Here is a 23924-nt window from a genome sequence, read left to right on the forward strand (position 1 = left end):
ATGAGCCAATATAAATGGTCCCTTGAACACAAACATATATCTCGTTTTCAATATGAAAGAGTTGGATGCTGTTACCTGAGAGAGATGCCCCGTAATTCTTCCCAAACTGCTTGTGCTCCATTACAATAGAACAAGCTGGCTGCAATTTCTTTGGATATCGAACTCAATATCTAAGTCTTGTTGTCACAGCAGATCCATTGCTGCAACTCATTACCTGCTTCATCATTTGATCGTTTCATCGATCCATCAACAAAGCAATATTTATTTTTAACCGTTAGGGCCATAGTCATAGAGTGGTTCCATGTGCTATAATTCCCTTCAGTGAGAAATTGTGATGCAAGAACCAAATCACACTGATCTGAATGGTAGAGATATAGTGGCTTATTGAGGTTGTCAAGTTTTGATGCCATGCTCAATTGAGTTGGCTTCTTCGGGTTGTTCTTGTCTCCTATGGTGAAGTGTAGGATTTGGAGGTTCTTAAGGATATTAGTAAACCTGTATCTGAAACCATAATAAAAGGATCAGAATATAATAAAACAATCAAGCTATGTTGCCCGATTTTTTTTTACATAATGGCGGATTGACACTCACAATTGGAGGGGGCCACTTTTTTTTTGGACTTTTTTATTCACGCGGAACCCACACATATGTGAGATGATGTCAATCATTATGTCAAAAAAATTCAGGCAAAGTAATTTAATTCATGATAAAATGGTCAGAATGTTTTGTATCCAATACCAAGGCCATCACATTATACACGAGAGGCAATTTAGATCCTTTTCTAGTGGCTATAAGATAGCTCTATCTTTTACTTGAATGGAAAAAATTAATTACATTGATACAAATTATTGCTTTCCTACTTTAATAATTCAGTAATATACATATTTCCTATTTTACTTGATCGTCTTCAACAAAATCTGATGCTAAGTGCCTGTAAGAGGGGGTGGTGTGAGTCTTTTATCCTTGTGGCTTCCTTTAATTGATAAAGGAGTGTTTTAGGGTTAAAGGTTCGGATTCTTGGTCATATAGATGGGTACAATCCTATTTTCCGTGTCTGAGCCCCAAATTTGTAACGTCTCCATTCTTGGTGCCATGGATGCAGTTTGAGAAAGCAATAAAGGAAGTTGGGTATTTTATTAAGTTTTTCTGTAAATTTTTTAAGTTCGATTTGTGTTTGGTTCGATATTTTGTATATGAGTCAGTCATGCTACGAGTACACCTTGTTTGATATTATTTTTGACATTGTGCCACATATATCGTAATATGAGTAGACAGTATTAAAATAAAACACACTTTCCCGTCCATTTCAATTTGAAAATCAATGGAGTGTCAACTATAATGTAAACAAAAGAATGTACAGATGACTTATTCCAATAGTTTATAGTTGATCCTACAAAGGAAGGAGCTTTTAGGGTTGAAGGCTCTCCCTTATGCTTTTTCCAATTTTGTTGTGTAAGATAAGCCAATGCCATCCCTTTTTCCTTTGAGGCGCTTAGGATCAGCAGAATACATTCTCTAGTAGAAGAAGAAGAGACTGTATATACTATATAAATGCATAAATGATATGCATGGCATCCATGGAGCTTTGCTGTGCCTCCTGGTGAAATGGTGGTCGCATCCAATAATCCATAGCAGAAACAGCAGTTGGGAATAGGGGAAGCATCAACTTCAATAATCCACCTCAGTCCTCTGAATATCGAATGGAAGGAGATTCAAATTGATTGTTAGTGGACGAATGCCATTTTTCTGCACCGCAAGTGAGGAACACTGTCATTATTCATTTATTTTATTTTTATCTCAACAAATTTTCAACTTATAGGATGTTGTGTTCATAAAATGAAATTTTGTCTTTATGTTTAGTTAAAAGAAGTGTAACATAATCACAAAAAGACAACATTTAGAAGAAAGCCAACCACCCCTGAATCTATTATAAGGTTTTAATTAATGATTCTCACTTTTTCGAGTGTTCATCATTTTTTTTTTTTTGAATTTATTTTACTTTATTGAATTGCTTTCATATTTAATGTCACAAAAACGAAGATCATTTAACCTTTCTAAAACATATAAGATCTGATTCTTTCTACTAAAGAAGATTCCACCTTATATAGCAAGAGCGCATAAATTTAGTAACTAATTGTGTTCGAATTGGTCTCTTCCTTAGTCAACATCCGTATATCATTTTCAATCACAAATTATTTCCTCGAAAAAAAAGTAGAATAATTTTAGCCCCTTTTAGTAGGCTACTGGGCAACAGCCTTTGATGTCTTACATACGACTTTTCGCAGATAGCACCCTTAAGTTACCATAATATCATATTCAAGGATAACATTGATACGTATTGACTAAATCCATAGCATGATAAAACTTAGTCCAAGTATACGTCATAGCATGCTTTAATCTCCTATGATATGATACGATACTTGGATATTTCTTTGTTCATTTCTGTAGTCCTTGGACTTATACGAAGATTCAATTGTCACAATTTGATATATATAGGAGTATCAATAGGCTCTAGTTAGAAATGTTCTAGAATCTTTATGACGTACAACACTAGTGGAATATTAATTTTAACACAAATTATATAATTTGCTAAACTTATGTCTGCTTTAGGCTAAATGTATATAAAAAAGTTTATTGCTAAACTCATTAGATTTTCGCCCAGATTTCAATATTCTCAAAAAACTTTAATGTTCAGCTGGAACATCTACCAGATTCAAGGTTTAGTTGGGTTTTCTATACTTTACCGTTACTTCCATTACTTGCATCATTTTTTTTTTTTAATAAAGAAAAGAGTTTTTGGAAATCAAGTTATTTGAAAATGGATCACTCCCACTTGAATCGGATGCTAAAGGCAACTCATGTGCACTTTAGCTAATTCTAACAAATAATCTCTGAATCCTTTCTAACTTACTAAGAAAAAGTCAAATATCACATCTAAATATCTACATAAAATTTCACTTACAAACAAGTATCGACCCTTTGGATCTGTTTACCTCAAAAAATGAAAATTATTTTTTAAAAGAAACAACAAGTTTTTTAACAGGATTTTTCCTTTCCGGAGGGAGTTTAGGCTTACGTTTTAATGAGTATTTTAGAGAATGAAGAAGGATGGTTTTTCTAGCATTATATTAGCCGAAAAAGCACTTCAATTGGAGAATGATAAGATTTGAAGAATTTTGCCTTGATCCAAGGCAATTTTTTTAAGAGAGGAAAATGGATGTTACGTATTCTCAATCTTGAAGACTTATCTCTTTTATCACATTTTTCAGTTCTCCTTTTCGTTGTGTAAATGACTCTATTTATAGACAAGTTTTGAGGGACTCTTGGCCATTTTCATGAGTTGAAATTCATGATTAAATTCAAGTTCCAATATTCTCATTGTGGTTTTTGTTTCAGTGACATTTTACAGCACTCACATTAATGTTGATGGTGTCCAAGGACAGACCCACATGGGGTCATGTGGGGTCAGTTGACCTTGTAGAATTTTCAGATTATTTTTTATTTTTATTTTTAAGTTATCCAAACATCGCAAGTCCAATTAAACATAACATTGATCCATTGTCTGCCTGTCTATCTGTCTATGGGCTGCCATTTGCCAAGCCCATTTGCTGATTTGCACACAGGCTCAGTAGTAATTAATGATATGTTATTTTAAAAAAAATTATATTTCAATTTTTGACCTCACAATACCAAATGTCTAGCTCTGTCCCTGATGGTGTCAAGCTTTGTTATTAAATTAGCGTATATGTTCGAGGATTCCAATTTGTCATGTAATACCACGATTGGGGCAATTGTCAAATGCTTGCTGAACGACACCTTTTTCTAAGGAGAGCCTTGATGGATGAGGCATGAGTTTGGCTTGTTTTCTTCAGCGGCCAAGGTATAAGTGCTCCAATGGGCACCTTTCGTGGCGACATGGTGGAGCCCAGGTGGACAATAATTATTTCATCATGTAACTTTTGTCCACATTCGAGTTTTATATTCATGTGAAATGAAGGACTTCAATGTTTTGTTGATTCTAGGGTTGAAATTTTGTATTGCTATTTCGATTTGATCATAATATTGCTTCATCTATTTTATTTTATTTTTTTATTTTTTTGAAATATTATGCTACACGGAGCCCGAAGCAAAATGAGAAGGCTTATATTGAAATTGAGGCCTTTAAACTAGATAGAGATTATCGCCGATAACTAATATTTCGACTCCGTAGGTATTCTAAGGAAATATGTATTATTAGAGAAGTTCGATATCTATGTAATTTTAACCTTCTTGTTTAAGTGCCCCCAACAATATTTGAAACTGCATTGTAATGCTGCACATGTCTTGCTTCTGCGTCGAAATACAATGAATTCGTGAACTAAAGTTAGATGGACGGTAAGGTCTCAATGCTTATGAACATTTGCTAGCATCAACCCATTGACCAATGTCAAATGTGACTTGCATCCCCAAATTCCATCATTTGATGTGATGTGGCCATCATGTAAATATAGCATTGTCATGCCTCCATTTCTCGCATGCGTTGCATTTTCAAATCATGTCTTGCTTCATTGCACACCAAATTTAAGCATTGTCCATACATCTCACTATGGCCGAACAAAACTCCCAAACAAAATCAAATCGAATCGGACCGACCCGAACTGAGTGATTCTTCTTTAGTTAAATATTTAAAAGGATATCTAAATCGAGAACTGATGGATTTGATGCGGTTTTCGATTCTATACCCAAAACCGAATAAGGATCAAATTTTCCTAAATTTTAATTTCTTTATTTTAAGTAAGTCAAGTTATTATTTTTTTTCTATATAAATTTGCTAATTTATTAGTTTAGCTCAAATCCAAAATATGATTTTCCTATTTCTAATTTTCAACATTGCCCAATTTAATCAAATTGACATAAATTTTACCCAAATCTATTATTTTACCATGGTGTCGTTTCTACAGTTCTAAAAAAATCAAAGTGAAAGCCCAGCTATTCCTCTTTTCATTATTGTGAGCTAGTCATTATACTCTTTCTTGTAATTGTAACAATTAAGAGCCTGTTTGGGGCTCATTATTGGTCCAAAAAAATGAAAAATCTTACTGTTGAAGCACACAAATCCAAGGCATTGTGAGAGAGAAGTCAATAGGTGGGGCTTTTCAACGGTAAAAAATCTTCTAATAATGCAGAAATAATGTGCATCAAACAGCCTTTAAAACTATGAAGAATTCAACAACTATTTTATGGAACACATGAACCGAATGGAACGAACATGAACTATATTTAAATTTAGACTCGAATTATCCACTTACTAAATTTCCAAAAATTCAAGTTCGATGCTTTAGAACCAAATAGAGTTGGATCATATCCAGCGCTACATCTCGGACCCCTTGGACCACAACATGGCATCCAGCAAGACATTTCGTGTCAATTCTATTTTCATGATTAGGGTCCTTGCAATAGTATAGATTAGGAATAATCTTATTTTAAGCTCTCGTTTGACCTCATTACATTTTTCAATCTCATATTTTTAATCACACAATTTTTCATAAAATAATATTATATGTAAATAAAAAAAATTTTCTTCCTTTTCAATCACTCATTTTTTTTTAAATATTATTCCACCCATTTTCATTTCCAAAAAAATGGGGCAAGGCTAATTTCATATTTTGTTAAATACCATTTTCAAACTTACTTTTTAAAAAATTTTCTTGAAAAATTACTTTCACAGTTTTACTTCACTATCACCCTCCCATGGAAAATGGAAAGCCAAGACACGTTACATGCATCTGAGACTCTCCGTTCTACGCTCTTGATTGTTACAAAATCCGTTATGTGTGGATCCAATCCATGTGTCGCTAATTTAGAAAATTTTCCCCCATGCATTAATGTTTATTTTATTGCTCTCCTCATAATGTTCATCTTAAAATCTCATAAATTCCAGCCTTTTCGTGTTATTGGTTCATCATTAATTCAACATCATGGCCATTTTTAACCCGTTTTCTTTTACCTATATTCTCCAATCGAATTGAAACGTGAAGGCCCTTCTATTTGTATTCTTTTGATCCCTTAGTGTGTGATTGTGGGCTTGTTTTGCTGTGATTTTGGAAACGTTTTTGTGGGTGACCAAGAATAAATATGGGTATGATAAGCACTGTAATGGGATTTTTGGGGTTCGGGGTAGGTACCGTATTTGGGCTTGTGATTGGTTATTTCCTCTTCATCTACTTGCAGCCAACTGATGTTAAGGTAGAAATTTCTATTTTCTATTTTGTTTTTTTCTTAGAATTTCTTGCTTCCAAATGCTGCTATTTAGTTTTCTTTAATTTAATTGATGAATTCTATGCAGTGTATTTATACACAAAGTGAGGAAGCATCTTATAGCTTGTGTTGCCTTTTCATGGGGAAATTTGTGTACTTAATTTGATAAATACATCGTTTAGTATAAGACAGGACTGGACTTCTCTGTGTAAAATACAAGATATTAGCTTATTTTACTTCCTAAATACTGTCCAATACAGTCCAGTCTGTATGGCATATTTGAACATAGGATGAGTATATGGAATATGCCACAGTGCTACTTATGTTTCATGTAGAGGGTGATAAATTATACACTTAATTCCTAAAGTTTGTCCGAAACGAGGAAATGACAAAGAAATATACTGAATGCTTTTAAGCTTTGTTAATTTGATTTAAGAACTTGAGGCTTGATCTCAAATTAAAGAGGCTTATCCTCTCCAAATTATGCAAGAAGTTTGTTAAATTAGGAAGAAAACTTTGAAGTTTAAGGCCTCGACTTGAAAATTTGGTAAGATTTTTCACAATATTGATCAGAAGAGAATTTTTTTTCTCACTGCTTTAGACCATTGTACAACAAAGCCTTCATGGTTGTTGCATGGATTTGTAACTGATTTCATGTTAATTGAAAGTTGGTGGCAAAACTACTTTAATAACCTGTCAATATATGATGGCTAGCCGGCTTTAAGCTGAGACAAGCACAGTTTTCCTTTATGATTATTGAATAATGAATAAGGACGAGTTTTGAGTATGTAATATGTTCAGGATCCTGATATCCGTCCATTAACTGAGCAAGATTCTGACATTCTTCAAAAACTGCTCCCAGAAATACCCCTTTGGATTAAAAATCCAGATTATGATCGGGTAAGTTCATATTTTTCTGTACTAGATGGCATAATTTTTTCAGGAAGACAATTACTATTCCTCTCATAGCCTGTTGTAGTTTAAAATTGCTGTTTCCCTAACTATTTTCCTGCAGATTGATTGGCTGAACAAATTTGTAGAATTAATGTGGCCATATTTAAATAAGGTATGTTTTTCGCACGCTTTGGATGTAGAGCTTTTTTTCCTAACTTTTAAAAGATGTAAAAGATATTTGAAGTATCTTTCATTACTAAACAAGTTCAAATATGTTACATTTTTCTAAAAATGTCACTAATCTTTAAAAGTAATTCTTACCTTACTATTGAAACAAGTAATGTACTTATTTCTAACTTTGATCAATAAAGATATCATTTGTTTAAAACTTATTTACTTACGCGTAAACTTTTTATGCTTAGCCAAACATGCTGGTATATTTGTCTTTTAGACTGAATTTCAACAATTTAAGGTTCTCAGGCAATTTGCAAGACGGTAAAGCAAATAGCAGAGCCAATCATAGCTGAGCAAATTCCTAAATACAAAATTGATTCAGTGGAATTTGAAGTATTAACTTTGGGCTCCTTACCACCTACTTTTCAAGGTTTAAATACTCATTCTCTCTGGGTACAGACACCATAGATGGTTAAAAACATAAACTCACATCAATCCAGCTGTAAATTGTCCAAATGAATTTTTCAACTATGATTTTTATCTGTGTCAATGATTATGGTTTTTATTTTTTTATTTTTTTCTATTATGTATCGTTAGCTAAGAGTATAGACTTGACACTAGTGGTACAACCAGCGTGTGATTCGCATGATTGATTTATTCAGGAAAACTTCCTCTATTGTATTTATACATACATATGATATATCTTTTGCACTCAACCTTGGAAAAATTGTTATGCTTATGCTGGGAAGCTGCGGCTAAACTATTGAGAATAAGGTGGCCCTAAATTTATTGGGAATGAGGCTAAACATATTGTTGTTAAGCTACGGCAACCTTTTTTTCTCATGGCGTTCTCAAGGAAAAAGAAGTAAAAACGAGATTTTTTTTAATTTTTCCCCTCCCATGGTGTGTTTCTGAAAGCACACAACATGTCTTGCTGAATTAGTTTTTCTCTTTGTATTTGTCAATTGCTTCTTCTAACCGTTAAGCTACCACATCATGCCAGGAATAAAAGTGTACTCCACTGAGGAGAAGGAGTTGATAATGGAACTAGCCCTGAAGTGGGCATCTAATCCTAACATACTTGTCGCTGCTAAGGCATTTGGGTTGCAAGCTACTGTCCAGGTGTTATTTCACTCGATTATGGAGGAAAAACTTGAATGATATTTTTTAAGTGCAACAAATTCCTTCTCCACCCCTCTCTGTCTCCTCCCTTGTACTTTGCTCATAATTAGCTTAATTAGAAACCATTGTTGCCCCTCAATAATACCTGATCCAAAATCATTTTCATTGGGATTATTTCAGGTGCTTGACTTGCAAGTATTTGCTTCTCCACGTATCACATTAAAGCCGCTTGTCCCGAGCTTTCCTTGTTTCGCTAACATATTTGTTTCTCTCATGGAGAAGGTGTGCATTGAAATGCTCAATTCTTATTGGTGATATTGTTAAAAGAGAAAAAACCTAATTTTGTTTAACAGGTTGTAAAGAATTTGAATCTTGGGCTTTTGAGATATTTTTCAAACATTATGACTATTGAACCTTTTTGTTATTCAAATAATTGAAAAGATATTACAGCTAACAGATGATGTTCCAATTTTTGGCTGACATACAATTTGTAAGCAATCTAGATAACTATATACTCTCTCTTTCAATCTTTTATCTTAGTACTTGTTGACTGTCAAAAATTTTAGACTTTGCGAATTCTGATTATTTCTCTTAATCCTGACATTGCAGCCTCATGTTGACTTTGGACTAAAGTTGCTAAATGCAGATGTTATGTCCATTCCAGGGCTATATAGGTTTGTTCAGGTATAATCCTGTCCTCCTTTCCTACATTTTCTTTGTCATTTTTTTCCCATTCTTTATTCTTGAGATAGATTTAGTGTAGAATTAAAAAAGCTTCCGTTCATTAGAGTGATGTGATCTCGATGGAATAGTTAGAAGAGGAAGGGGTACACCAAAACTAACGTGACTTGTGGTAGTTGCTAAGGATCTAACTTCTTTAAATTTTCGATCTAGTTACGAGCCAATCAAATGGCGGAAATAGGTTTACGTAGCGGACCCCAAAATGTCGAGAAAAGGGCTTAATATGTTGTTCTTGTTGTATGTTTGAGTTTGAATGCCAAATTTCATTTAGTAAATTAATTTTTGAAAATGCAGTGGTTTGATAAAGAAGATGAATTGGCTTATATAAGTACATTTTCAAAGGCGACAGTTTTCCATTACTTGAAAAATTATGCTCTAAATCATGCTTTGGGGGTTTGATGTTTGTAGTTTTACATTTACAGGATTGGTCTAAGCACCTCCAATTCTCATCTTGGCATACTAGAGTATATATTTTTCAGTACATTCGCTACAATCTTTCTTGCTTCACCATAATTAGTTTTTTGCTTCTTCAGCAATTGATTAAAGATCAGGTCGCAAATATGTATCTATGGCCCAAAAGACTCGAGATTCAAATAATGGATTCTGCAAAGTAAGTCCATATGTAAACCCCACGCTTTTTATTTCAAACAATGTCCAATTGTAGCAATTTTTTTCTAATATCAAACAAATTCTGCTTTGTCAATTGATAGAGCAATGAAGAAACCAGTTGGGATTCTTAACGTGAAAGTTGTCAGAGCCATGAAGCTAAAGAAGAAAGATCTTTTGGGAGCATCGGATCCTTATGTAAAGCTAAAACTTAGTGAAGAGAAACTTCCATCAAAGAAAACAACCGTCAAACACAAAAACTTGAACCCCGAATGGAACGAGGAATTTAATTTCGTTGTCAAGGACCCTGAAGCTCAAGTTTTACAGTTTTCTGTCTACGACTGGGAACAGGTTATTTGTTTCGTTCTCATCATAATTTTACTGAGTTATGATGTCTATTGAATTTTTTATGATCAAATTTAAACAAATCGGCACATCCTCACTTTAATAGCTTAAGCTTCTAGACGAGATGGTTAAATATAGTAGCATATTAAGTTCTGAGTTCAAGCCTTGGCAACACCCATTTATGAAATCCATGCATGTAATGAGGAGCTTCAATGAAAAAATTAATTCGGCCTCCACCTGAGGTGGGCATCTTGAAGATTATGCTTCAAAAAAGTTGATTTTGGGATATTTGTCCAGCCATTTTCTCCCTCTTATTCATTATTGATTCTAAAGATGATGCCATTTATTTAGGTCGGATCACATGACAAAATGGGCTTGAATATTGTCCCGCTAAAAGATCTCACTCCAGAGGAGCCAAAAGTTTTGACTCTTCAACTTCTTAAAAATCCGAACTCAGGTGATGCTCAGAATGATAAGTCAAGAGGACAACTTGTACTCGAGGTCGAGTACAAACCTTTCGATGATAATGAGGCACCGAATGATAATGAAGATTCAAATAACATGCAAAAGGCTCCCGAAGGAACACCTGATGGTGGTGGTTTGCTCGTTGTTATAGTCCATGAAGGCCAAGATCTTGAAGGGAAGCACCACACAAATCCATCAGTCCGCTTACTCTTCAGAGGGGAGGAGAAGAGAACTAAGGTGAACTACAGCAGCATGCATAAAATGGAAATCTGATCTCGGCCTTGCTTTTACAATTATACTTCTCATATTCTTATATTTTCTAGTGTCCAATATGGTGCACTTGACATGAGAAACATACAAGCAAACAACCATTAAAACATTTTTGAGCTACCTTTAGCTAAAGACCATTGAAACATATATAAAAAAATTGAACCTTTGTAATTGTAATGGACAGTCTTGGTTGTGAGTGTTGTGTGGGTAATATTTTAGGTATTTGTTGATGTCTTAATTCTGAAAACTACAAATTTATTATTTATTGCTCTGCAGCCTGTGAAGAAAAGCAGAGATCCAAGGTGGGAGGAGGAGTTTCAGTTCACATTAGAGGAGCCGCCCACTAACAACAGGATTCATGTTGAAGTAGTTAGTACTTCATCAAGAATGGGTCTACGACACCCAAAGGTACAATCTCTCGTGGCTCTAGTTATCCCTTTGCCCCCACTTTTTAGTGCAATTCATGTACTGTGGGATTTTAAACCTCGAAAACATCATGATATCATAGTAGTTCTCTGATAGGAACCTGATTTGTTTTGTAGTTATGATTGAATGAAAACAGTATGAAATTGCAATGAAAGTTAGAAATGAAATTACAATGTTGCTGAACAGCCACTCTCCCCAAATTTCACCCTATAATTTTCTGAATGCCGCTCATAAAACCCCCACACCTTACCTTATTGATGCCTTTTTCCATGAACTCCCCCAAAACTTTAAGCTCCTGTTTGACAATCATTTTTACAAAACTCTTTTTTCTGTATCTCATTTTAACAGAACGTTCTCACGATAAAATATTTTGCGACTAAATCCGAAACATTTTCCTACTTGGTAGAGAGAGATTTCAAGCTTCTTTTTTGAGTGCTTGAGTCTCATGCGCATTACTGTCTTGTTGTAGCTGTAAATTACACCATCACCGAGTTGAACACCTTGTGGCCCGAGCTTGTGCTCCCAGACTCATTGGTGTTGTGCTGTTCGGCTCTGGTTGCTCATGTGGCCGAGCAAACCTCGACCATAAGCTGACTTTTTTAAACGCCATCTCACCCCCCTCATTCTGCTATGTTCATTTTGGGGCGCGACACCTAGGATTTATTTTTCTTGAATATGGATTCTTCATGTTTGAAACATAGGTATTCTTTTCCTAAATGTTCTTGTACTATGATTGTCGGTTAAAGTAAACAATGTTGAAATATTTTGTGCTAGGAAACTCTAGGCTACGTGGATATATACCTCTCGGATGTTGTCACCAACAAACGGATCAACGAGAGGTACAACCTCATCGACTCAAAGAATGGTCGAATCCAGATTGAGATGCAATGGAGAACTGCATAAATATTTGAGTTCAAATAGATAGTAGGCTTGAATGCATAAAATTTGGGATGGATTTTCTTTCTTTTTCTTTTTCTGGGATGCAAATTGAATGAATTTATGATATTGTACTTACAAAGATATCAACAAAGGATTTGAAAACCCCATCCCAAACATTACCTCATTTTCACATAATATTACTAACTTTTAAATAAAAAATTTCCTTTTGGCAATTAAAATAGAGTAATCAGACAGTAATTATTTATTTCTTAAAGTCTCTTCGAATGATAATAAATAATATTAAACCATGAACAAGAATGCCATAAAACACAATAGACAGTGAGATACCACAGAGAAGCAATAAATTTGCCTTTTGTTCCTTTCTACAACGCGTTTTAAGACGGGAAACTAACGACCAATAAATTTAGTATACTGGATCAAGAAGTTATCGAAAATTTTCTTCTATGGATGATGGATCAAAAAATTCTATAAAAATTTGAAAAATAGAAGGAATATATTAACGATATATCCAATAATAATATGTATTAGTACTAGCATGATTAAGTAAAAGAGACCGTACAAATTTTTTTTATCAATTCACATTAAAAAAATTCATAAAGAATTGTTAATATTTTTAACAATGAAATACATTTACTTAAATTGTATTTTTGTGCGATGGTAATTTTATTTGGCCACTGAACTTTAAGTGAAATTTCTATTGGGTCACTCAATTTTAATTTGTCTTAATTTGAACTTCAATTCACTTTCAATGTAAGCCAGTCTATTAGCCCTTGTTAATGTCCCAATCCGAATTTTTTCATGAATACTAAAATTTGATGATAATTCGATATGTTTTACGTTTCTAGTTAAATATGAAAATAAGTGCTACCTGATAATGAATTGTCACATGATGATTAATTTAAAACTTTGCAATCATGACTTAATTAGATAAAATATTTATTATATTGTCGTCAATTTTAACATCCACGTAAGATTGAAATGTTAATTTTAGTAAGAAGGGCTAACAAACTGAATAATATTAAATTAAAATTCAATTACTCGAGTGTGACAAGTTAAGTGACCAATAAAGGTCGAGGAAATTAGCCCCACTACTCTAAAAAAAGCAAACAATTAGATTAATACTCTTAAAACAAAGTAAAACCTTTCACAATCGAAACTAATACGTTAATAAAAGGATGTAATCGAATCAAAAATTGATTATCTTGTAAGTGAATTGGGCTACCCAGTGTCCTCTTTGATACATTTTTCCATCATATATCTCTTATACAATTGAGAGGGTAAAGCTTAGACTTTCATTGTACAAATGGCTTGTAGAAGAAAAAGCAGTAGATAAAAATTTGGCCTTGAGAACTCTCTCAACAAGCTCAGAGAAAAACATAAAAAAATTAAAAAAAATTAAAAAATTGTTAGGACTATTGTAAATTCTCATCTTAGAGGACCTGAAGTTTGGGAAAAATTGAGAAAAAAAAAAGTAATTGAAACAGAATGAACACATATTGTCTCATAGATATGTTTAATGGAGTTGTTTCGAAAGATGTACATTTCTATCGAAGCTCGCAACTGAAGAAGTCTCTGCTTAAGTTAAAAAGTGTGATTTCAGTTGAGCTCCTTTCTTCCTTTACATACTCAAACAGCATACTATAGGAAAACCAGATAGACTTTCTAGTACTAGGTAAATGTATTATGAATTTCTATGTTTGTTTTCTGTCACTTTTTTGAAGTTTGTTTCTTTTTGAGTGTAAAGAGAAATTGAATATGAAGAATTAATTTTCTTACCATTCACTAAATCAAGTTACATGATTTATACAAGATGTTTACACATTAGATCCATAATTTATGGCCTAAGATTAAGCCCTACCATATACAAATTGCCTTCTTATAGCTAATGAAATCAATACGAAGATTGTGTTGATTTCTTTCCTTTAACACTCCCCCTCAAGTTGAAATGTATATTGATTACATTCAACTTGCTAAGTAATGCATCAAATTGTGTCGAACTCAATGGCTTAGTGAACAAGTCTGTTGGTTGATCAGTGGTTCCGATGTATGCTGTTTTAATTACTCCTTTTTGCACCTTTTCACGTACCACATGGCAATCAATCTCTACATGTTTTGTGCGCTCATGAAAAACTGGGTTCGAAGCTATATGTATAGCAGCTTGGTTGTCACAAAATAGTTTGACGGGTTGAGCTTGACACACATTCAAATCTCTCAATATATTTTGCAGCCAAGTTAATTCACAACATGTAGTGGCCATGGAACGATATTCTGCCTCTGCACTTGAACGCGGAACTGTACTTTGTTTCTTTGTCTTCCAAGAGATTGGTGCATGTCCAAGTAGGATACAATACCCAGTCAAGGGTCTTCTTGTGTCTTTACAGCGAGCCCAGTCAGCATCACAAAAAGCCTTTAGTTCCAATGGTCCTTTGGAAGGTAAAAGAATCCCTTGGCCAGGTGCTTGCTTGATGTACCGCAAGACTTTGTGTGCAGCTTCAAGATGAGGTTGTCTAGGCTTGTCCATGAATTGGCTTAATATGTGAACGGTGTACACAAGATCTGGTCTCGTAACTGTGAGATATATTAGCCGCCCTACAAGTCTTCGATATTGGGATGGATCATGTTATAATTCACCATTCGTCTGTGTTAGTGACAAGTTCTGATCAACTGGGAAGCGTAAGGGTTTAGCACCGAGAAAGTCAGTAACTTCAAGAATTTCCAAGGCATATTTCCTCTGACATAATGTAATACCTTGCTTAGACCTTGCAACCTCTATGCCCAAAAAGTATTTCAGTTGTCCCATGTCCTTTAGTTTAAACTGACTTGAAAGAAACTGTTTGGTGTCTGTGATGTCCTCCAAACTATTTCCTGCCAAGATCACATCATCAACATAAACCAGCAATGCTGTGAATCTGTCTGAACGATTTCGGACGAACAATGAATAGTCTGACCAAGATTGATGAAACCCAGCAGATTTGAGGGCTGTTGATAGTTTAAGAAACCACTGCCTTGAGGCTTGCTTTAAACCATAAATGGATTTGTGAGGCTTGCAGACTCGAGTCTCCCCCTTTCGTCCGAAACCAGGTGGAATCTTCATGTATACGTCCTCATAAAGATCTCCATTGAGGAATGCGTTGTTGACATCAAGTTGGTGCACGTGCCAGTCTTGTAAAGCAGCAAGGCTAAGAAGCACACGCACCGTTGTTAACTTGGCAACCGGTGCAAATGTTTCTCTGTAATCAACTCCCTCAACTTGACTGTACCCTTTAGCAACTAACCGTGCTTTGTAACGGTCAATTATTCCGTCTGGATTCAGTTTGAGCTTGTACACCCATTTGCAACTGATTGGCTGTTTATGAGATGGTAGTAGAACCAAGCTCCAGGTGTTATTTGCTTGGAGGGCTTGAATCTCATTATGCATAGCTTCTCTCCATTGTGGAGTTTGGACAGCCTATGAAAAAGAAGTAGGCTCCTTCTGGGTGGAAATATTAGTGGTGAAAGCTCTATGGTTACATGAAAGTCGATCATAGGATAAGACTTGGGAAAGAGAGTGAACAGTACCTATGTCCGGTGGAGTTGATGGTGCGGTTCTCGAAGGGAGGGCTGCCTTAACATGAAAGTCCTGCAAAAAGGTTGGGGTCTTGGTAGAACGTGTTGACCTACGTGGGGGCAAAGTTTGTGTTACTATCGTGGGAGAAGAGATAGGTAAGGCAGTTGGTGGTTGTGATGGTGTAGTTGGGTCAATGATGGGATGACTTGATAAATCAGTAGTGGAAGGGAGATCTGGTGGAGTGTTTTCAAGCAGTGGGACTCTAGAGTTGGAGGGAGATGAGAATAAAGGTTCAATATCAAATGAGTGTGAGGGTGTTAGGTTTTGGAGGATGGACGCATCAGTTTGAGAAGTCGAGTGAGGGTTTGACTGGAATGGAAAAGTGTCCTCAAAGAATACCACATCTCTTGAAACAAAAACTTTGTTTTCCATTATGAGGATAACCTAAGAAGACACATTTAGTTGCACGCGGATCAAATTTGGTGGGTTTGGAAGGGTGAGTTGATGTGAAACACAAACAACCAAATACTCGTAAATGAGAGTAATTCGGTGGTTTATGGAAAAGCATTTCAAAGGGTGTTTTTCCTTGAAGAAGTAATGTGGGAGTTCTATTAATGAGATATGCTGAAGTAAGTATGGCATCTCCCCAAAAACGTTTAGGTAAGTTGGCTTGAAAAAGAATTGCTTGAGCAACATTGAGCAAGTGCCTATGTTTGTGCTCAACTACACCATTTTGTTGTGGTGTGTTGATACAACTAGTTTGATGAACTATCTCTTTTGATGAGTAAAAATGTTTGAGTGTAAACTCGGGGTCATTGTCACTACGCACAATTTTCACTTTCTTATCAAATTGAGTTTCAACCAAATGAATGAAATTGATTAGGTGGTTTTGTGTTTCTGATTTATGTTTCATCAAGTATACCCAAGTGCACCGAGTATAATCATCAACTATGGTAAGGAAATATTTTGCACCAGTAAGCGAAGGTTCATGATAGCCACCCCAAACGTCAACATGTATTAAATTAAAAGAAGACACACTTGAGATAGTACGTAAGGGAAAAGACATTCTAGTTTATTTTGCCAAAGGGCAAATAGGACACTGATTTTCATCACATGATTTATTTGCAGAAAAGGGAAATAACAAGGAAACTTTGATGGAAGGATGATCGAGCCGTTGGTGCCAAAGGTTGGGTGTCTGACGGTGAACTGAGTTGCATGTTCCTTTCTGTATTGGATTGAGGCAATAGAAGTTCCCGTCCCAATCATCTCCCCCGATCGTAGGTCCTGTATGAAACAAAAGTGTCTGAGAAAGATAGTGATATAAAATGAATCAAGTGCTAGTTTACTAATAGAGATCAGGTTCAAATAAAAGAATGGCACGCATAGAACTTTGTGTAGAATGAAATGAGGAGTGAAAACTACTTTTCCAATATGGGTGACTTGAGTCGTAGTACCATCTAGTAATTTGACAAAACGATTGTGCACAGGTTTTAAATAGGTAAGAAGAGAAGGAGCATAAACTATGTGATCACTAGCACCACTATCCAATATCCAAACATTTTTCTTGCCATTTTGAGTGATAGAAAAAGCTTTACCTGAGAGTTCATCATAATTTGAAACATTATCGGCATGATTGACTTTGGTTGCCTTCTTTTTGTTTAGTAACTCAACAAGCTCCTTGCATTCTTCCTGTGAGAATGGAAAATTGTTTCCATCCAACCTTCTGCCATACATGGAAGCCACATGGTTCCCCATTGAATTTCTCTGTTCTTCTTCCATGGCAGCCTTTCTTCTTCTACAATAGTCGTAAAAATGGCCCTTTCCCCCCACAGAAGTTACACTTGAGGTGGGCCCTGCAATTCTTAGTTCTGTGATTAGTCATGTTGCACTTCTCACATCTCACTTCGAATTTTCCTGCATCCGAATCACGGCCTCCCTTCTTTATAGTAAAGGCCGCCGCTTCTAGTTGAGCGATGATTTTTCCATTCGAAGCCTCTGCCTGCTTTTCATGGCACAATGCCATTGAATAAGACTTGTTCACATTTGGTAGTTGGATCTATTGCCACTGTGTTGCTTCGGACTGCATCATAATTGTCATTAAGTCCCATTAAGAACTTCATGGTCTTTTGGTTCTCCATGTACGCCTTGATTTTTGTGGCTGCATCATAGCTACAAGGTGGAACCCCACAAAGTGCATCTCTTTCATCCCAGAGACTTTTGAGTCTGGTGAAGAAGCCCGTGACAGAACCCGTGCCTTGCACACAGCCATGGATCGCATTTTCTATGTTGAATAGTTGAACTGTGTTTGTATGGGAAAAGCGCTCCTGCAATTCGAGCCACATATCACTCGCATTTTTGCAATGAACCACGCTGCCAAAGACTTCCTTTGACATCGATCCCAACAATCATGTCTTAACCAAAGTGTTGCAGGGATCCCATTGCTGTTGTTCTTCAATCCTGGTAGTTGGCCTTTAATTGGATCCATCTACGAACCCCTTCTTGTTTTTGATTGTCAGTGCCATACTCATGGATTGACTCCATGTTGTATAATTGTCTTCCATCAAGGTTTGTGATATAAGTACTGCACCAGGTTGATTTGAATGATGGAGAAATAAGGGATGGTTGGGATTCTCCCATGGTTCTGGAACTCTTGAAGGTGCAGAAGTCTTGTCATGATCAACAGATTCTCGTCCCTCGTCGCCTGCCATGGTGTTTTGTGTTTGTGTAAAATTCTAGGTCTCCAAGAACTCTTGCTCTGATACCATAAAGAGAAATTGAATATGAAGAATTAATTTTCTTACCATTCACTAAATCAAGTTACATGATTTATACAAGATGTTTACACATTAGATCCATAATTTATGGCCTAAGATTAAGCCCTACCATATACAAATTGCCTTCTTATAGCTAATGAAATCAATACGAAGATTGTGTTGATTTCTTTCCTTTAACAAAGTGTTTGTCACTTTTTTATTTTCTGTTACTTTTTTTTATTGTGTAACTTTTTTGAATTCGTCGCTTCTTTGAATTTTAACACTTTTCTCAAATTTTATCACATTTTTAACGTTTGTCACTTTTTTCAGCTACCTTATTGATTTCTATCACTTTTTTTAGTGGCAAACATCAATTTTTAATAAAAGTGATATTGTATGTTATTGTTTAATAAAAAGTGACACTAAACTTTTAAAAGTGACATTGTGTTCTAAATTCAGAGAGCAATCGAAGACTTGGACCTAAATTTAGTGATCAAAACTCGACATTTTAAGTTTCAGTGACCAATCAAAGACATGGACCTAAGTTCAGTGACCTTTGGATCAATTAACTCGGACTTTTACAACGACCTCTATTAGCTACCTTGTCGATATTGGGAAAATTCAAACCCCTGCACCTCTATTTTTGTGCAAGAATCCAAGGTAATTTTAACATATGCATTTAATTATTAAGTTAAATTACATATTTTTTAATTTACTTTAAATTCTTGTTGCGTGGAAAGCAAGCATCGCGGAGACCACATATCTCCGCGGTGCACGTCTCGCATGCCTACCCCGTATTCAAATCTGACCGAATAAAATTTTTCAAATTCGATTGATTTTTTTCTCATTTGATTTAGACAAAAAATAAAAAGAAAGTAATCAACTGACATAAGACTAACTGACCAACCCCGTCCACTGCAATTTGGGCCTTCTTTTGCAATTCGAATTCCGACGAGATTTCAATATTTTGGATTTTTGGAAAGAAGGGAAAGAAGATGAAGAAGAAGGGTAGTGGAAGAATGGTAAATTGGGGGGAAAATGGAGATTTCCTCATGCTTTCTTCTAATGGCCCAACATCATTTTCCGCTAATGATGAATGAGAGGGAAAAAAATGGAGGATGATACATATTTGTGACACTTGTTGGGCAATTCTTTTGCTCTTTTATATATGTAGGAAAGTTATTTATTTCTATACTCATTTTCAACTGCACATTCATACAATAAAATATTTTGTTTGTGTGTCTTGAAATTTTTTATATTTTTTAACCACACATTATAAAAAAAGGAAAAAAAAATGCTATTCAAGACATCATTTTTATACAACAATGGCCATCAAAACAGGGACTTAATTATCTCACTAATCACTAAATTATGTTTGTGTCTTCGACTACTTATTAAAGTTTTAAATGTCGAGTTTTATTTACTATTCTTATGAAAGTATTGGACGTTACTCACGGCATGATATGCATTCACAGTTCTTATGAAATGAGATTGAATGTCGAGCCAAAACAACATTATGCAAATTGCTACGTAAGAAATGTGTATTTGATTGCTCAATATGTTTTAAAAGACATCTTTGATTGTTCAACGTGTTTTAAAAGATATCTTTGATTGCTTATTATATTTTCAGATGGTGGAGTTTTGGCCATTAAACTTGTAAAATTGATGTCCATCCGTCCTAATAGTTTAGGAATGTTGTTTCAATTATCACTTGTATACAACAAAATTTATTTATTATTATTATTTTTTTGGCCGGGTGCTATTTAGTGGAGAATTATATAGCTTGATATGAAAACATATTCAATCCGATGAACAACTCCTTTGTGGCCAATTGTCCTCTAATCGAAGCTCCTGAATGGAGGGGTAAACAAAAGGAAAAGACAAGAAAGAGAAGAAAGGACCTTTTTTTACTGGTCTGCTTCAATTTTTTATTATTTATTTATTTTTATTTTTTTTATTGATGACAGAATTCTAGTACACTTTTTTTTTTCATTTTTTCTTTTTTTAATGTAATATGGATGAAATATGTCTCTCTCTATTTAAAATTAAGGTTTCATAAGTTCTAGCTCCTATCCTTGATTTTCTCTTTAAAAAATTAGCTTTAAATATAGATTAAATATGGAAAGAACTGCAAGAAACCTCAAGTATATTGCAAAATGTATTGAATAGTAAAATTAAATTTTATTGCGTGCAAGTGATACTTGAAACAACATTCATAAATTTCCAAGGGTGTCAATTTTACCAGTTTAGTAGTCAAAACTCAACAACCTTAAATTACTATAAGCAATCAAAAACACCTTTAAATGTATAGTAAGCATTAAAGACATTTTTAAAATTATAATGAATAATCAAAGACGCCTTTCTTACGTGGCAGTTTTATGGTGGTTTCGCGATCACTTTTTTTCTTCGTGTTCTTCACTGAATTTTGTTAATTTGGGTTGTCATTCTGAGATTTGGGAAGATTTAGGAATGGCTTTGGAGTTTTAAGTCAACAAAACCAAAGAGATGCAAATGGTATTCGAGTGTACGCTAACTATGTTCATTTGCCCACATTTAAATTTTTATTTAATTGATTAACTACACTTTAATTTGTTTTCAATAGAGTAACTCAATCCAATTCCGTCACTCAAAGAGTAATGGGAATCAATGACATAAAAGTCAAAAAATGATGGTCATTATTTATTTCATTAAAATTGTATGTATCCCTATTTATTGATAGGTTTTGCTAGTGGTACATCGGGGTGTACCTAATGGTGTACACCCCACTCACATGCGTAAGGGACCCACTCAAATAAAATATCATTTCTTTCACATGGGTCTCACACTCATGTGAGTGGGTTGTACACCATTCGGTACACCCCATTATGTATCACTAGACAAATTCTTTATCGATTGTCAAGTTATCAATTTATGTGAAGTGGAGTTATTCGATTGAAAATAAATTAAGTTATATTTATGAATTGTATAATCACCTAATTGTCACTAAAGTATAATTATCGCAAATGAAATTTATCCATTTTCCTTTCAGAAGGGATTTGGAAATCTTAGTGTCGGGTCGTGGGTCCGAGCAGATTTTAAACATGATCTTAATTCAATTCATGCTAGACACAATAATAACATCAATCATAGTTATTGAAATCGAATCGAATCGAATCGAACCGACAAAGTGGATAGTATTCTAGTCCGAGTATATTATTTGTTCAAGTTAACAGATCAAGAACAACTGTCCGGTTCAAATGGGTTTTAGATAAAATCGAAACCTGTTCAGAAGTGAACCGATTTTACCGAGGTGCAGTGCAAATTTTTTTTCTTCAATTTGCAATGGCAAGTGTTCAATCTTGGGCTTCGAGCAAATAATACCCCTTCCTTGGTCATTATGGTTACGACTAGACAAAACTCTTGAACCGATTTATTCTTGAACTGAACCAAATCGAGCAATTATTCTTAAATTAGATACCCGAATTGCTATCTGAATTGAAAATCGACAAATTTTATTTGATTATTGGTTCAAGACCAAAAACCAAATAACCGAATGAATCTTCCTATTTTTTTTATATCTTAAATAAGTCATATTTTTTATTTTTTCTAACTAAATTTGTTAATTAATTAATTTAATCCAAACCCAAAATATGATTTTCTTATTTCAAAATTTCAACCTAAACCCAACTCAGTTAAATTGACCTAATTTTTATCCAAATCTCTTAATCTGCTGTAATGTTGTTTCTATCATTTAGGAGAAATTGAATTGAAAGTTCAACTACAATCTCTTCATCATTGTAAGCTTGCTACCTTTCTCTTTCTATAATATTAAAGATCAAATATATAAACAACTCAATAGTGCAAAATATTTCACAAAATGGGGCTACTTAATTTTATAAAAGCTAAAATTGTACATGTTATTAGTTAAAATAATGTAGCATTATTATAAATATTAAAAATTTTAATTATTGTACGGGTTCAGAGAATCGAACTAAACCGATCGAAATCAAACTTGAACAATTCTATAATTAAATTTGAACCCGAGAATCTCACTAAACCATATCCAGCCCTAATAACATATGCACAATCTTTGTAATAAATAAAATGGGTGCACAATCTTTGTAATAAATAAAATGGGTCTATATATATACATATATAGACCCACCAATCGAACTATTAACCTGATGATACAATAATTTTTTAAGATCGAGTCTGATAACTATGACATCAATATAATAAGGTTGTTCACCTAGAGAGACTTTGAATAATATTCCTCTATAAATGTATCAGTTGGAAACCCTAAAATGATTTTGCAAATTTTAATTTTTTTGCACGGACAACTAATGAGGGAAATAACACTTTCATTCTCGCCCGACTAATGTAATATACACAAACACCTCCTCCCCGCCCCTCGGGCCAAAAAATAAAAAATGGGGGTAAACGTTAGATAATCATGATTCATTTTGGGGTGTACCTAATGGTGTACACCCCACTCACATGCGTAAGGGACCCACTCAAATAAAATATCATTTCTTTCACATGGGTCTCACACTCATGTGAGTGGGTTGTACACCATTCGGTACACCCCATTATGTATCACTAGACAAATTCTTTATCGATTGTCAAGTTATCAATTTATGTGAAGTGGAGTTATTTTCATAAACTCAATGACAATATTTTAGTGAAAGCTTACAAAATTATGGAAATGCCAAAAAGAAAACTAAAGAAGCACATGCAAAGGATCTCGTTGATCAACAATTAAAACGTCTCAGTAAACAACCATGAGACTCCAACTGCACAATTTTCTCAGGCAAAACTTCATCAGCTACCACACTAGCTCAAGAAAGGGTGTTATCGAAAATTGAATCATCGCTCATTGTTTAGTGTATAACCATCCTGCTGAAAATCTTAAATCCCAATTAAAAAAACTAAAAATAATTATAATTATGCCATGAAGTATCAACTTCAGAATAGAATACCAGAACGCCCCGTGCAATTCCATAAATCTATGCAATGGTTGCTACACCATGAAGCTACCTACGCTTGTACCTGCACAAGTACCAGAGTTAAGCTTGAATTTACTTTTAGATATCAAAGGTCATATGATGCTAAGCTTAAATAACTTATTTTGTCAAAACACCTCTTAGGGTTTTTCAAAGTTAAAGAGTTTTTCAGATTTTCAGTCTTGGTGACAGAAAAAAGCATGTCTAATTTTTTAAGATTAAGCCAAAATTGCCGAAATTCCCAGGTTAGAAGTCTTTCTGGACAAAGCTCATTAGAAACAAGTTTTCTATAGTAAGCCCCTGTTTATTATTTGGCATAAACAAGGTTGTGAATAGTGAATTTTTGGAGAAAGTATGGTTAAAAAGTAAGGAAAAGTTTTGGGTTTACATGCAGAATATTTTATTGTGTGAGTTTGTCGATGAAAATGGAATAAAGAGTTTCGAAATAATAGTTGTCAAACA

General features: G+C 34.5%; 1 protein-coding gene across 1 annotated transcript; it reads left to right on the forward strand.

The window, feature by feature from the left end:
* The first annotated feature begins 5727 nt into the window (after positions 1-5727).
* Positions 5728-12336, forward strand: LOC111394447 (synaptotagmin-2-like). Its single transcript, XM_023020274.1, has 12 exons — positions 5728-6225; positions 7039-7137; positions 7253-7303; positions 7612-7735; positions 8309-8427; positions 8608-8709; positions 9037-9111; positions 9702-9778; positions 9879-10125; positions 10471-10821; positions 11131-11262; positions 12055-12336. Exons 1-12 carry the CDS (start codon positions 6115-6117, stop codon positions 12181-12183), a joined length of 1617 nt encoding a protein of 538 aa, XP_022876042.1. The 5' UTR covers positions 5728-6114; the 3' UTR covers positions 12184-12336.
* Positions 12337-23924: the final 11588 nt, after the last annotated feature.

Source organism: Olea europaea, chromosome 5, assembly GCF_002742605.1.
Source record: "Olea europaea var. sylvestris chromosome 5, O_europaea_v1, whole genome shotgun sequence".
NCBI classification, from domain to species: domain Eukaryota; kingdom Viridiplantae; phylum Streptophyta; class Magnoliopsida; order Lamiales; family Oleaceae; genus Olea; species Olea europaea.

Coding starts and splice junctions, on each gene's coding strand:
- LOC111394447 (XM_023020274.1), top strand. CDS start 6,115: ATGGGTATGATAAGCACTGTAATGGGATTTTTGGGGTTCGGGGTAGGT. Junction 7,138..7,252: donor AAAATCCAGATTATGATCGG/GTAAGTTCATAT, acceptor ATTTTCCTGCAG/ATTGATTGGCTGAACAAATT. Junction 7,736..8,308: donor CTTACCACCTACTTTTCAAG/GTTTAAATACTC, acceptor ACATCATGCCAG/GAATAAAAGTGTACTCCACT.